Genomic DNA, 14,261 nt, shown 5'->3' on the forward strand with positions numbered 1-14,261 from the left:
CAAAAACGCGCAACAGAAGCATGTTGCACATTTTTGTGAGCGTTTTTGCGTGTTTATACGCACGTTCTTCCATTGTCCACAATGGCTTATGAGCTGCCAATCAAAACGTGCATCTTCCTATACGCACTTCAAAAAGGGGAATACAAATGTGCACATACAAAACCGGTGCCGCCTAGGTGTGAACCAGGGCTAAGACAAAGGTGCATTAAGACTACAGAATACCTCCCTCCTCTTCTCCATAACATAAGGAGGATTTGTTCTGTAATCAAAAAGGCAAGAAATGGAAGCAGTGCATACTGATAAAAGTCCAGAGGCAGAAAGCACAGAAAGTGATGAGTTCACACAATTTATGGCATAATCAAAATGTATGTTTTTGCATATCAAACAGATATAACAAAACACTTTCAATTACATATTAAAAAACAGACTAAAAAACAAATAAAGAGAAATTCACTTTCTGTAAATTCTAGGACAAAATTTGAACTTCTTGTTAAAAAAAAATAGCCAGGGCACAGGGACAGCAGGAAAATCTATAAAAAGTCTCTGCGCTGGATACCCTTAGGTACTAATACATTGCACAATCTGTGTAGGTAGGAATTCTATTGTATATTGAATGCATCCAAGATATTGATTAAGACTCTGCATTGTTTATTGTGGTTTTCCTGCAACCTGTTGTAAGATTGTGGCATTGCGATCACAGTAGGAGTGGGTAGGTGTGCTGAAGTTTGAATAAATTGCTGTATGCCTGCCATTGCTAGAGGGGAAATAACACAAAGGCCCCGATGAACAATGAACAGATGCTCTTCAGAGTCTAGAAAGGTTTACGGAGCAAGAATTGCCTCATTTAATGCCTTCATGAAACCTCACTTCAAACAAGTTCCTCAACCACAGCTATTTTACTTAATTCATCAGCACAGATGGCAGTTGATTTGACCTGGAAGCAAGCAAACCAGGGAGTTTATTGATAGCAGACCTCATTTTTATATCTTCGCAAGCTCTATTACACCACAGGCCATGTGTTCCATTTTCTGGAGGACACACGGAGAAGAACCAAGACGTGCCAACTTGTACAGCTAAACAAATAGGTTTAAGTAAAATTTGCTCCAGTGGAGAATTGCATTTGGTGAACTCAAAACTTGCTCCTCTACTGAAAATCCATCATACAAATTGATAAAGCAGCAACATTTGGTTTTGTGGCATTTCAATTGTTACATTTTTTTCAGGGAAGAGATGCTGACTCAGGCTTGACATTTTACATGCCTTTTGTCTACTTGGAAATGTGCCTAAGAAACTGGAGGAAGAAAGATAATGAAAATAGAGGAAAAGTGCTGATGCGAAATGAGGCAGTGCTAAAATTGTTCTGTTGTATTTTAGGCTAGGCCTTAGACAGAGATTGGCATGTATGTGGTTGATGTGACTGAAGAATCTGGTTTGTAAAAAAAAAAAAAGCACACATAGATGAGAGCTAACATTTTCTTCCGTATTTTGCTTTAGCTTATCTCCTCTTAGTGGAATTAGATGGCTATAATGGAGTCCACCAAAATTCAGCTAAGGACACAATTGAAAAAAAAAAGGGTTTAATTGTTCGTGGTGGTAGAGGACAGCAAGGGAAGCACAATAGTAAGGTGAGATAGTGGTGGTAATAAGGGCAGCTATGGATTACAGACTTTTTTTTTAGCAGCTACTGATCGATATGTTGCCACCACTACTAACCAACACCGTTATATGACATCAGGGATAGGCAGCAGAAAGCCCAAGCCTATGCAAACCTTGTTCAGTTTTCTGAACATGAGTCTATTGATGCTTGCAGACAACAGACTATTGCACAATTCACTGACTTTACTGCCTTGTAAGAGCTTGTTTCCACCATCACCAGACCAGATATGGACGCGTTTTTGCAAACGCAGTTGCATACCTTTTTAGCATGTTTTTGATGCGCTCAAGTGCGATTAGTTGTTTTTTTTGTATGCAGATTATGTCTCCTAGGTCGTTTCCTGCTTCTTCCCAGCTTTTCTCGTGTTAGTTGACTTGCACAGGAGTTTAGCAAACATTGAGCCATGGAATGCAGGCATTGTTTTGGCACGGTGTGTGATAATCCTGGGTGTTTTGGGTCATAAAGCTCAGGACATTCTTGTACAAAGGTGACAAACCTATCTGTGTCCACATGTTTGTGCACCATGTTTGCAGGACACAGAGGACACAGCCAAGGTCACCAATGTTCAGGTGAAAACACCCTTTTCCATATAGGGATTGTACAGTGGGTTTTTTTTGCTTGCGTTAATGCCTGCAGTACTTGTTATTTTTTTAAAGTACTGGAACTGACTGCACTGGTGGGAAATACCAGAGGAATACATGGGGATGCATGGTGCATTTAAAATAACGTCATGGTCTGGTTCTGTTCTGGTGATGGTGGAAACAAGCCCTAAAAGGATGTTGGTAGATGGCCAGAAAAAAAGCCCAGTGTGAAAAAATATGCCAGTTCAAGTTAAAGATCCAGAATAATACAATCCCATAATACATGGGGTAATCAGTTAGATTTTCAAGAATCATAGTCAGTCAAGATCATTTGTCACCAGGCTATTGTTCTTCTGAATATGACGATGTCTCACCTCTGTCTGCGACTACAGAAGATAGAAAGTGAGGTAAAGCTTGACGAGTTGGGAGAAGTGCATAATTTCATACATTTTCAATGCAATTTTCCCAAATCCATGTTCCTTGGCTTTATTGTGTACTCATTGTCCACTTTGCTCTGCTGGTACAAGTGCTGGAGTATGGAGAAGATGCAGTTACGCCTGATGGGAAGGGCACACAGCAAGTTTGAGAGTAAGCCATCCTGTGTGCAAGGCCATCACCTGTGGGGGTTTTTTTTTTTAACAGTGTAGGAACTGGGGAAGTATAAAGAGTGCAAGGCAGCAACAATATTGGTGCAGTTTTCACTGACCATGGTGCCCATTTGCAGATGTCAAAAGGGAAAAAGCTATTTGCTGTTGGAGATATTACATATTCACATATTTTAGGAATACACTTACTGATCTACAATAGCTAGCTAGATGGATTATAAAAAAGGAAAACAAATCTTTCTAAAACTATGCCTCTTTTACACTTTAAGTCCATTATCTTTGGACAGTTAAAGCCTGTTCCAACCACTTAGTCTACTTGCAGAGTTCTTAATAGAAATGTTCTTCTATAAAAAGAGGGCGTATGAACTGAGTGAATGTGGAAATTTGACAGTATATGGAACCGTTGGCTTAATGCCCACCAATGCATTATAGCCTCTGCTGTAAAATGCATCTGCTTCTTAAACAGAAAGCTATATACTCCTGAAAGTATTGTCCCGATTCTTTGTGGAAAAAAAAAAGAAGTACTGTCTTGTTGTACAAAACAAGAGAACAAGCACTGTTCTTATTGTAAATTTATATAATTTATGTTTAATGAAAAGTAATAAAACTCATCTTAAAAATATATTATACCAGTAACATCAAATATGTTCCCACCGGACAGAAGTGTAGTTTTGAGCAGCTGCTATTCCATACTGCTGCCCCAATGTCTGACTGCCTGTTTCTAGGAGTACATTTGGATACCAATTAGGCAGAAATTAAAAAGCTTGTTTATTAAAATCAAAGAGACTCTGGGCAGTTGAAGACTTTTCAAAGAATGTGCATGATTTACTGTCTCATCTTTTGTAACAGTGGCTAGGCCTACTTCTAAGGCGAGGTTCACACCTAGGCGATTTATCGCGTGGATTGAGTCGCGCGGTATCGCTCAAAAAACACAGATTCCCATTGAAGTCAATGGAGGCTGTTTACACCTTTGCAGTTTTCAGGTGGTTGTCACGCGGTTTGGGTCCTATAGACATCTCTATGCATTGAAAACTGTGCGGTTTGGGTCCCATAGACATCTCTATGCAGGGCTGTAGCTACCATGGGGCGAGTGAGGCACTCGGCTCAGGCGCAGCTGAGAGGGGGCGCAGCCAGGGCCGGCCTGACTGCGCCCCCTCACCCCCATTGCCATGGCAAGCACAGGGCGCCATTAGCAACAGGGGCACCAGGCGGCCAACACAGCCACGGCTCAGCAGGGAGAAGAGGAGCGGCACAGGCTCCAGCTTCTCCTCTGTTTCCCGCTTATATCCCCCACCTGTATTGGCAGAGGACTCCGTGTCCTCAATCTCTTTTTCTATTTCAAAAGGGAAATGTCAGGGGTCTGTTTAGACCCCTGATATTTGCCCGAAGGCCCCCCCCAACAGTAGAAATAAATAATAAAAAAACACACACACACACACACACACACGTGCAAAGGATCTCTATGCATTAAAAACCGCACGGTTTTCAAAACACAGTCGCACAAACGAAAACAGTTCACCGGCTCAATCGCCTAGGTGTGAACCTAGTCTTAATAAGAGCAGGAAAAACACAGAAGCAGAGCTGTGATGGGGCAACTGATACAAACCCATAAAAGATCTCACAGATATTTTACTATTATTATTATACTACTAATTTAAAAAAATATTTTATTATTACTAAAACCCCATTCTTGGAAAACGGCATAATAATTTTTAGGGGTAATGTAACTTACTGGATAAACATCATCAGTCATGAATCCACAGTTCTATTGCAGTACCAAGTGTGCTAGTTGGACTTTGCATTCACTGTAGGGTACATGGTATTTGCATGCTGGTACACGTTAGATCAAAGGCAAACAAATCTGCCATTTTTTCTCATGCTGAACTACTGAGTTACTCACTCACCCAATATCCGAGTGCTTTAATAACATCCAGTTTACACATTGGACATGTTCTGTGTTCAAGCAGCCACGGGTCTATACACATCCGATGGAAAATATGCCTGAATAAAAAAGGAAGAAAAGTGTCAAAACACCATTTTTTTATTTCTATTTTTATCTTAGGCTTAGATTAAAGATGATCATGTGCTCCAAGACAATGTATGCAGTGCAGTTCCCTTATTATTTATTGCTTGACTTTAAAAACCATAATCCACATGCAACAAGCCCAGACTTGCACCTCTATGCAGGCAGCTCTTCTCCGAGGACTCCCCAAGTTGGTGCATAGCCATTAATGTTTGCCTATCATAAAAAAAATACAGTTATTGCCATTGCAAACCGACTTTTGAAAGTGCCAGTTGTTTGGCTGTTAGGCTGGGTTCACACCTAGGCGTTTTTCCGCGCTTTCGTACTCGCGGAAAAACGCTCAAACAGGGAAATGCCATTTTTTTCAATGTGCATGGTTCCCATCTGGGCGGTTTTCCGCGAGTACGAACGTGCGGGAAACCGCCCTATGCCCAAAGAAGTACATGTACTTCTTTGGGGCGTTTTGGTCGGGCGGTTCCATTGGGATACAGCCAAGTATCCCTTGGAAACGCGCGTTTTTTTAACCACGAATCGGGGTTAAAAAAACGCGCGAAAAACGTGCATATTCAATCCGCCTAGGTGTGAACCCAGCCTTAATCTGACATACTGTCTTCAATACTGCCTTAGTCACTGACCTGGAACTTCCTGTCACCTCATGTGTATACTACATATGTGTTGTGTTTTCTCATGTGTATACTTGTACCAAGTCAGAAGTGCAAAGTATTAATGCAAGGCAGCCCAGCAACAAGAATTTCAGAAGGTAGTTATAAACTGCAGTCCCCATGTCCCTGTAATGATAGGTTTACTTTAAAGCCCCACTGAAATTGCATACAAAAAGTCATTAGATAACCTGAGGTAAAGAAAGACAATTTTTTTTTAATGTCCATTTGTTGCTTTTAATTGAGCTCCAGAACCAGCAGAAAATCCATTCCCCCAGTAAAAGGCTGCAGATAAAGGCTGCAGTGTTTTGCATGGAAACAGTGGTCTCTCTGTAGTGGTCTTAAACGACCCAACTACAGCTCTGCAATCAGCAATACTCACACTCTGCTCATCTCAGATTGTGAGTCAGAGATTCTTAGAGTTTCCTGATCTCTGTCCTAGTTAGATGGACCTCTGGCAGCCAACCACTAATCGCAATGAAGTCTAATCTGGGGTGTGTCTAGGTAAGCAGAGTCATAGTACAAGCTGACTTGATACAATAAATCATTTACTAAATTGTAGCAGTTTGTAAAAACAAACACAAGCATAGTACTGACATTGCGTCACTGCATTCCACATTTCTTTCCTGACAGTCATTTCAATACATGTACAAGAACATGTTTTATATGCACTGAATCATTGCATATTACATCTCTCTCTCTTAGCTGGAGGAAGTGTTTCATGGTGTAAATATGCCCATACATACATATATAAATATATTTAATATACATACAGTAGTGTAACAACCGGGGGTGCAGCAGGGGCGCGGGCCCCTGGCGAAAAGGGAAGGGGGGGGCGCCGGCCGAAAATGGCACTTTCGGCTAAATGCCGAAAGTGACATTTTCCTGCCGTTTTGCCGGCGCGGCCGTGATTCCTTTCATCCCCGCTGGGACACAGAGCAGTGCCCAGCGGGGATGAAAGGAATCAGAGAGAAAATGACAGCCGGCCGAGCGCTGCGGGACGAGCGCTGTGAGCGGCCGGTGTCTTTCCTCCCACACCGCTCGGCCGCCTATCACAGTGCAGCAGAGCGGTGTGGGGGCGGAGACAGCCAGCGCTGTCACAGGAGGCTGGGCTCTCCTCTTGCAGCCTCCTATGACAGTGTGTGTCAGAGAGGAGAACGGGTACAAGCACTCAGCGATCAGTGATCGCTGAGTGTTTGTACATAATTGAGGACCTGGTATGTAAACTATATCCTCAATTATGAATGAACGGGAGTGATCTATATCCCCTCCTGTTCATTCATAATTGTAGTTATAGTAAACATACCATGTTATCAATGAACAGGAACACTCATAAAGGATTCCTGTTCATTGATAACAGGGGACACAGAAAAAGAGATTGAGGACTCTGTGTCCTCAATCTCTTTTTCTATTTTTAAAGGGAAATATCAGGGGTCTGTTTAGACCCCCAATATTTCCCCGAAGCCCCTAAAAGTAAAGTAAAAAATAAAAATATTTAATAAAAAATTAATTAATAAATAAAAATTGATTTAAAAAAATGAAAAAGTTTCAAAAAAAAATAAAATATTAAAATTTGAAAAATTAAAATAAAAACGTGTGTGTGTGGGGGGGGAGGTGCAGGGTACAGTTCCAGTGGTTTTTTATATAATGGGGGGGGCGAAAAAAAAATTCTGCCCCGGGCGCCCAGAACTCTGATTACGCCACTGCACACATACATATATCTATACATCCATCTATACACTTTTTTTTTGTGCGCAGATACAATGGTGACTGTAAAAGGTTAATTATATACACTCAGGAGCAATGCAGGTATGTGCAATGTATGTGCAGTTTATACAGCAACATACATGAGAACTGCAAAATACCGATCATCTGTTTTTATTGATAGAGGTATAGTATATAAACTAGATGTAGCTATGTGTTTGTGTAACATGTTGGAAGCCTTACAGTCTCTACCACTACACCAAGAGTCACACTAGAAGCCAGGGGCGGACTGGGCCGGGGGGCAGGGTGGCAATTGCCTTCCGGGCCTCTCTGATGCAAGAAGCCTCTTGTAATATGCTGGCGTTCTCCAATTTTCTCTTGTAACATGTTGGTCTCTAACAGGCCTAACATGCTAAAAAGTCCCTTTAAACAATCTCTTGTAACAGTCTCTTATAATTTTCTTGAAAGATAGGTTGATATTTCTGGTATCTTCCAATTTTACATTATTACCCATTAAACAATGCCGATTTACCTACACCCACTCTGGCACGGTTCAATGCCATTTAAGTAATACTTTATCTCCTAGGCTGTCATGTAGTAGCTGAAAAGGGTCCCCATTTAATCACATCTCATAAAACCATACTCATGTTAGGCTCCACATTTTACATCCTTCATAGGCCCCTCATTCTGTTGAGACACCCCAGATCCATAACTACACATGTTACAATCTGACTGTACAAACTCATTTAGTTCTACCAACAACTATGTAGTGCAGGTGCCTGATCAGATACACATTGATAGGATAATTCAGGTAGATCCTCATATTACATAATTTTGGTAAACCTAAACTTGCGTGTACAGAGATTTAATCCCCACCCAGACCAAAGTGAGAACTTAAAAGGAGAACTATGAGGTGAGTGCTTTTCACTCACCTCATAGCTCTAGCCGATCTGTGACAATGAGACTGTCACAGGTCGGCTCAGTAGATCGGGAAGTGAGCAAACACATACCGGCGCTCGCTCACTTCTCGATCCTGTCACAGTTCTCTGCCGTGACAGGGGAGTGGCTGGATTCCCCCCTCCCCGATCCTCCAGCGCTGACTAGCGGAACGGACGGGGGAGGGGGCGGGTACAGCTGGCTCTGCCTCTAGATAGGCAGAGCCAGCCGTCAGTCACGCAGCTGGGCGGATACAGACATAATTGTTGGGATCCGCTTCAGCTGCAGCGTCTCAGTATACCACGAGCTGTAGCTCGCGGTATACAGAGTCTAGGGTGATGGGATGACGCTAGTTTGTGTCCTCCCGTTACCCTAAGGAGAACTATGGGGAAAAGCCCTGAGTTGTGTCTTAAGCGCTTGAATAATTTATCTTCCCTTATTGCCATTTTCATGGCGCAATGGGCAGGGCATCTTTCTTCTTTAACTTTTATTAATTCCACCTAATATCACAACCAGTAACAGCCAAATACTATCCATAGGATGCATCAAAGACTTGCATACTTAGGCAAGGCTCTAAAAGGAATATGTCACAAAGTATAACAAGCAAGCCTTCAATGAAAGCTATAATTCTCTGACTCATTCCCTGCATAAAAGTTTCAAGACAATGACTTAATTTTCAATAACGCTCAGTAAGGCACCAAACTTTAAATCCTTAACCAAAATTTGTTAAACATTCACGGATTAGACTGGACTATTGCAAGTTCCTGTTGGTCACACACAGTGAGAGTAGCAAAACGATTTTGTTGCTGAACCACTACCCAGCCTATTAGATCACTGACAGCAAATTACACTGTTGTGATATGTGACACATAATATCCAAAGGCTTACACTGCTTCCATCACATAGAAGCAAAATGTATATTACAATGTCATTCAAGGACCGAATGCTGAAATGTATTAATGGTTTTAAAAGGAGAACTATGAGATGAGTGATTTCCACTCACCTCGTAGTTCTAGCCGACCTGTGACAATGAGACTGTCACAGGTCGGCTCAGTAGATCGGGAGGTGAGCGAATACATACCGGCGTTTGCTCACCTCTCAATCATGTTACGGCTCTCTGCCGTGACAGGGGGAGCGCTGGATTCCCCTCTCCCCGCTCCGATCTGCCAGCGCTGACTGGCGGAAGGGACGGGGGAGGGGGCGGGTACAGCTGGCTCTGCCTCTAGATAAGCAGAGCCAGCTGTCACTCACGCAGCTGGGCGGATCTCGACGTCGATGTCGGGATCCGCTCAGGCGTCTCAGTATACCGCGAGCTGTAGCTCGCGGTGTACTGAGCTTAGGGTGAAGGGAGGACATTAGTTTGTGTCCTCCCGTTACCCTAAGGAGAACTATGGGGAAAAACATGGACCCCATAGTTCTCCTTTAAATACATTTTCAGCTTCTACTGCTCTTCAAGTGGAAGGTTTATACATGCAGCTTTTTTGTATTATGGCCAGAACTAAAAAGAAAAAAATATTAGTCTGGTAAATATGAAATATTGTATAGCAATATTTTAACAGAAGATGGAGCTTTAGGTTCATTTGTATTTCCCAGGCCCTCAGATTGCTTCTTTAGTACAAAAAAAACAAAGGCTTTTTACAGACTTCATTAGCTCAAGTTGAAAATATACATACTAGTGTTGTGCCGATAACAGTATCAGTATTGCCATTCTGTATTTCTACATAATGTATTACTGAGATGTGTACTCCTCTATAGCTGGTGGTATTCTGCATTGCTGAGATTTGTAGTCCCTCTACAGCTTGGAGTCAACGGCAGAACTATCAGGGTCGCAACTGCTCCCCCACTGTACTAAAATCATTAGTTTGTATTGTTTTAGAAAAAAACTGTCATGACACTAAATAAAAAAAAATGTAAAAATGGTATTGGTAATTGGTATCGGCAAGTACTTGTGGAAAGTATCGGTACTTGTACACAGTCTGGAAAAAAATGGTATCAATGTATCCCTAATACATACATAATAAAACATTTTTAGTTTTAAATGCACAAAAAAAACATTTAAAACAATCTAACTAGTAATACATACTTGCATGGAAGAATGCGCACAACATCTTTGGGTTTGTAGTTTTCTATACATACTGCACAGTTTTCTGCCTCAATATCTACTCCCTAGTTTGAGGAAGAGAAACACAAAACAAGAAGTGGAAAAGGGTTAATAACAACAAGTCAGATCATCACAAACACAGCAGTGAAACACACAGGAGTGAGTCATATCCTGCACTGATCATACTGCAAATATTTCTGAGGGCAAGCCCTTGATGACAACAGCAGGGAGCTGTCCAACTCCTAGAATGCAAGAGGAGCTGTTGACCTAGGTTTACTCCGCACCATTATTGCAAGAAACAACGATATACAGAACAATTCTCTTTTTTGCACTGTAGAAATCCAACTTCCAATACTCTCTTCCCAACCCTTTTTTAAGGGAAAGAAACAGAAGTTTTCTCCTAAATCCGTGTGATGGTATATGTCGGAGAAGGCAACCTTGGCAGTCCAGCTGTGGCAAAACTACAAATTCCATAAAGCATGGCAAGATTACGCAAGTCAACGCTATTTATTGTCAGAGGCATGATGGGATTTGTACGTTCACCACAACTGGAATGCCGAGGTTGCCTATGTGTTCAGTGAATATTAAACAGGCTCTCCAGACAGTATTAGACAGACCAGTGCCAATGCCAGTGTGAATAAGCCATAGGGGTTATTGTAAGGAGGGTATAACATAGTTCTTAGTGCGGACCACTGTGCACTGAAGGCTACTACCGTGTTTCCCCGAAAGACCTACCCCGAAAATAAGACCTAGCACTATATTCGGGGATTTCTGAGGACCTAGTGTCTTTTTTCGTGAAAAAAAATAAAATAAGACTGTCTTATTTTCGGGGAAACACGGTAGCACCAAGAGCTCTGTGTTACCAGGACCAAGTATTAAAAGAATTGGTTTTCATAAAAATTCAAAGTGATAGGTTTATTAAGTATTGGTGCACATTTGGTCATTTGCCCAAAGATACTTTAGCCTTCCTGTGCCTGGTTGCTAGAATTGTGCTAGCATTTTGATCTCATTCACAATCACTGCCGTTAGTTGTACCTCCTTAGCAGCCAGTCAACCTCCATCTCAGAAACTACAGGCCCCACAGCACTAGACTGGCCAAGCAAGGCAAAGAGCTGGAAATGTTTTGTTTTTTTTAAAGTCAGGCACTCCACAGAAATAATTTCTAAAACTATACAGAGAAGCATTTAAAAACTGCTTTACACTGCTGTATAGTGTCACAAAACCTTAATTTGTACTCGCTTGCTTACCCTCTGCAGGCATAGCATATTTATTTATTACAGCTATTTATATAGCGCCGACAATTTACGCAGCACATTACATAGTTGCACATTCACATCAGTCCCTGCCCTCAAGGAGCTTAGGTCCCCATCTCGCATACATACATATAGGGCCAATTTAGACAGGAGCCAAATAACCTTCCAGCATGTCTTTGGAGTGCGGGAGGAAACCGGAGTACCCGGAGGAAACCCACGCAAGCACAGGAGAACATGCAAACTCCTTGCAGATAGTGACCTGGCCAGGATACAAACCGGGGACCCCCAGTGCTGCAAGGCAGAAGCGCTAACAACTATGCCACTGTGCTGCCCATATAGTACAGTTACACAAATTAGAGCTGGCAATGTTAGCAGAAAGATGGCAATCCTGCAGAACGAAGGTTCTTATGGAGTACTAAAGTGATCTTGTAAAATGTTGTTGCTGGGCCATTCATATTAAAATGTATCTGTTCACAAAATAAATCAAAAGTTCTTAGAGGGCAAATGTAGGCAAAGTTCCCCATCAGGGAAACCCTTTTACTATCACTTGTTAAGTACAGTAAAAACCATTTACCTTTTCGCCTCTTTTCACCTTGTGAAGCTGAAGCTGGCTGATTGCTTTTTTGGTTTCTTTGCGGTTGCCCTTCAAAAGAAAAGGGGGGGGGGGGGGGGGGGAGGGACAACAAAAAAAAAAGGGGGGGGGGGAAGAAGGATCAATATAAAGATAGCAGCACTGCTCGATGCAAGGAACACAAACTATTCCCAATGTTATACTATTTCAGCAAGTCTGAGTGTTGATATGCCAGCAGAAGATAGTGATTGCTTACATTTGTTTATTACAAGCAGCAGCATATAAATACATATGTATGGGATTTTTAAAGAAACCCTGCCCGGTCTCTACAGCTTTAAACTTTTTACTTCCTTGCAAGAAGACAGCATGTACCCATCTCACCAGGGGGCCTATTTATCCAACCTTGTGCTGTAGCCTTGGAAAGCCTCTTCGCCATTCAACACAACATTCAACACAGTGTGCTAGTTACCTTCCTCTAACCCTTTACATCACTACAGAACTCAGCATTGACATTGGGGGACATACAAAAGAGCCAGTGCACAGTGGGGGATTCCCAAAAGGGTCCAATACCAAAGAGGCTTTCCAAGACTGCAACGTTTGAACAAAGGGAAGGTAGGAGAATTGGTCGCAGAGGGAAGAAAATGCTGTCTTTTCTTGCAGGGCTGCAGAATGTTTAACCCTATAGAGACCTGGCGGGGTCTCTTCCAAACAAAGCAAGGATATAATGGATAATACTTTTGCTGTTTTTAAAAGATTAAGATTATGGATGTGTGAACTGTCAGAGCTTCTGAATTCATACTTTCATTAATATGCTTGGGTCAAATCCCCAGGAACACATAGCGTCATGCAGTCTCAGCCGATTTATAAATTGTATGATCCTCAGAGTATCAAGCAAACCGAAATGTGTATATTAAAGAGAGAGCAGGACAGGTTGTTTTTTATTTTTGTTTGTTTTAAAGGCACAATGGACTTCTAATCCCTTGCATAGGTTCAGCTCCAAGTATCTTAATGGAATTTCTCTTTTAACTGTGAACTGGACTGTGGAATGTTTGATATGTGAATATTCTCTATTGGTTTAGTAAATCAACCACTGGGGGGAATATATCAAAGTAAACACTTTCTTTGTAAAGTGTACGTCCATTTTGCAAAGTGAAAACACAGGAAACCTGTGCTCATACCCAATAATACAGGGATAATGAGAAAACAAATGCTAGCACATGATTGGTTGATGGATGCAAACTTTCACTTTTCTAAGTGAACAGTCTTTACTACTATATTAAATAAACCCATTGTCTCAGATATTATGTGTGAGATCAGGCAGCTGAAAGGCCGGAAATGTGAGAAGTTAAGTGACCTCTGACACTGCAGCTAGAGATTCTCCAGAAACCCTGCACATGTACGCTGCATATGTAGGATTTTACATTAAAGCGCTTAGCCTTTTTAAAACAAAACCCTAGAACATGACTGCTAACTGCAAGACACTGTCTTCCATCACAATTCTTCAACTTGGGAGCTACTAGGGTTGCCCCCTTGCCTTCAAACCAAACCCGAACACTGTAGCACCCCGTAGCAATTGTTTTGTAAAGTATACACTATGCAGATATTTTGTGACTAAATAACAGTGCAGTTAATCACAATGTATCACAAATCATAGGTGCCCAGATATGTACTATACAAAGCAGTATCCATACACCTTGCCGTGCTCCTTACCGGATATCCCAAAAGTAATGGGTGCCTGTAATGACTGCAGATGGCGTCGCTCACAACAGAACTCCAATACAGATGTCACCAGCACCAAGATCCCATGTTAGTGCAAATCCATTTTACTGATAGTGGTCATTCAAACGACAAGCACTTTTGGGGCCTCACAGAATCCCCTTCATAATCAGGCTCAGAAATTACCTTCTAGTATGCCTGTACTGTATAAAAAGGTTGTGGTACTTTTATGCAATTTCATAGCTGAGCCTGTTGAAGGGGACTCTGCGTGGCCCCATAAGCGCATGTCGTTTCAATGACAACTATCAGTAAAATGGTTTTTGCACGATCATGGAATCTTAGTCCTGGTGACATCTGTATTGGACGATATGAACTATTGCACATAAAAGATACCCCCACAAAAGATGTCACAGGTCACCTGTGACATTTTTTTTTATAGGGGGATTTTTTTTTGCTAC

General features: G+C 41.8%; 1 protein-coding gene across 1 annotated transcript in view; it reads right to left on the reverse strand.

Moving 5' to 3' along the window:
• Positions 1-14,261, reverse strand: part of RNF149 (ring finger protein 149) — a 47,139-nt gene that overhangs the window by 4,980 nt on the left and 27,898 nt on the right. Inside the window, exons 3-5 of the mRNA XM_018554146.1 lie at positions 12,091-12,159; positions 10,246-10,328; positions 4,745-4,841 (exon numbers count right to left, since the gene is read on the reverse strand). Coding sequence (XP_018409648.1) covers positions 4,745-4,841; positions 10,246-10,328; positions 12,091-12,159 — 249 coding nt within the window. The remainder of the gene's footprint in view (positions 1-4,744; positions 4,842-10,245; positions 10,329-12,090; positions 12,160-14,261) is intronic.

The sequence above is a fragment of the Nanorana parkeri genome, unplaced genomic scaffold (genome assembly GCF_000935625.1).
Source record: "Nanorana parkeri isolate BGI_ZX_2015 unplaced genomic scaffold, ASM93562v1 scaffold143, whole genome shotgun sequence".
In the NCBI taxonomy this organism is placed as follows: Eukaryota; Metazoa; Chordata; class Amphibia; order Anura; family Dicroglossidae; genus Nanorana; species Nanorana parkeri.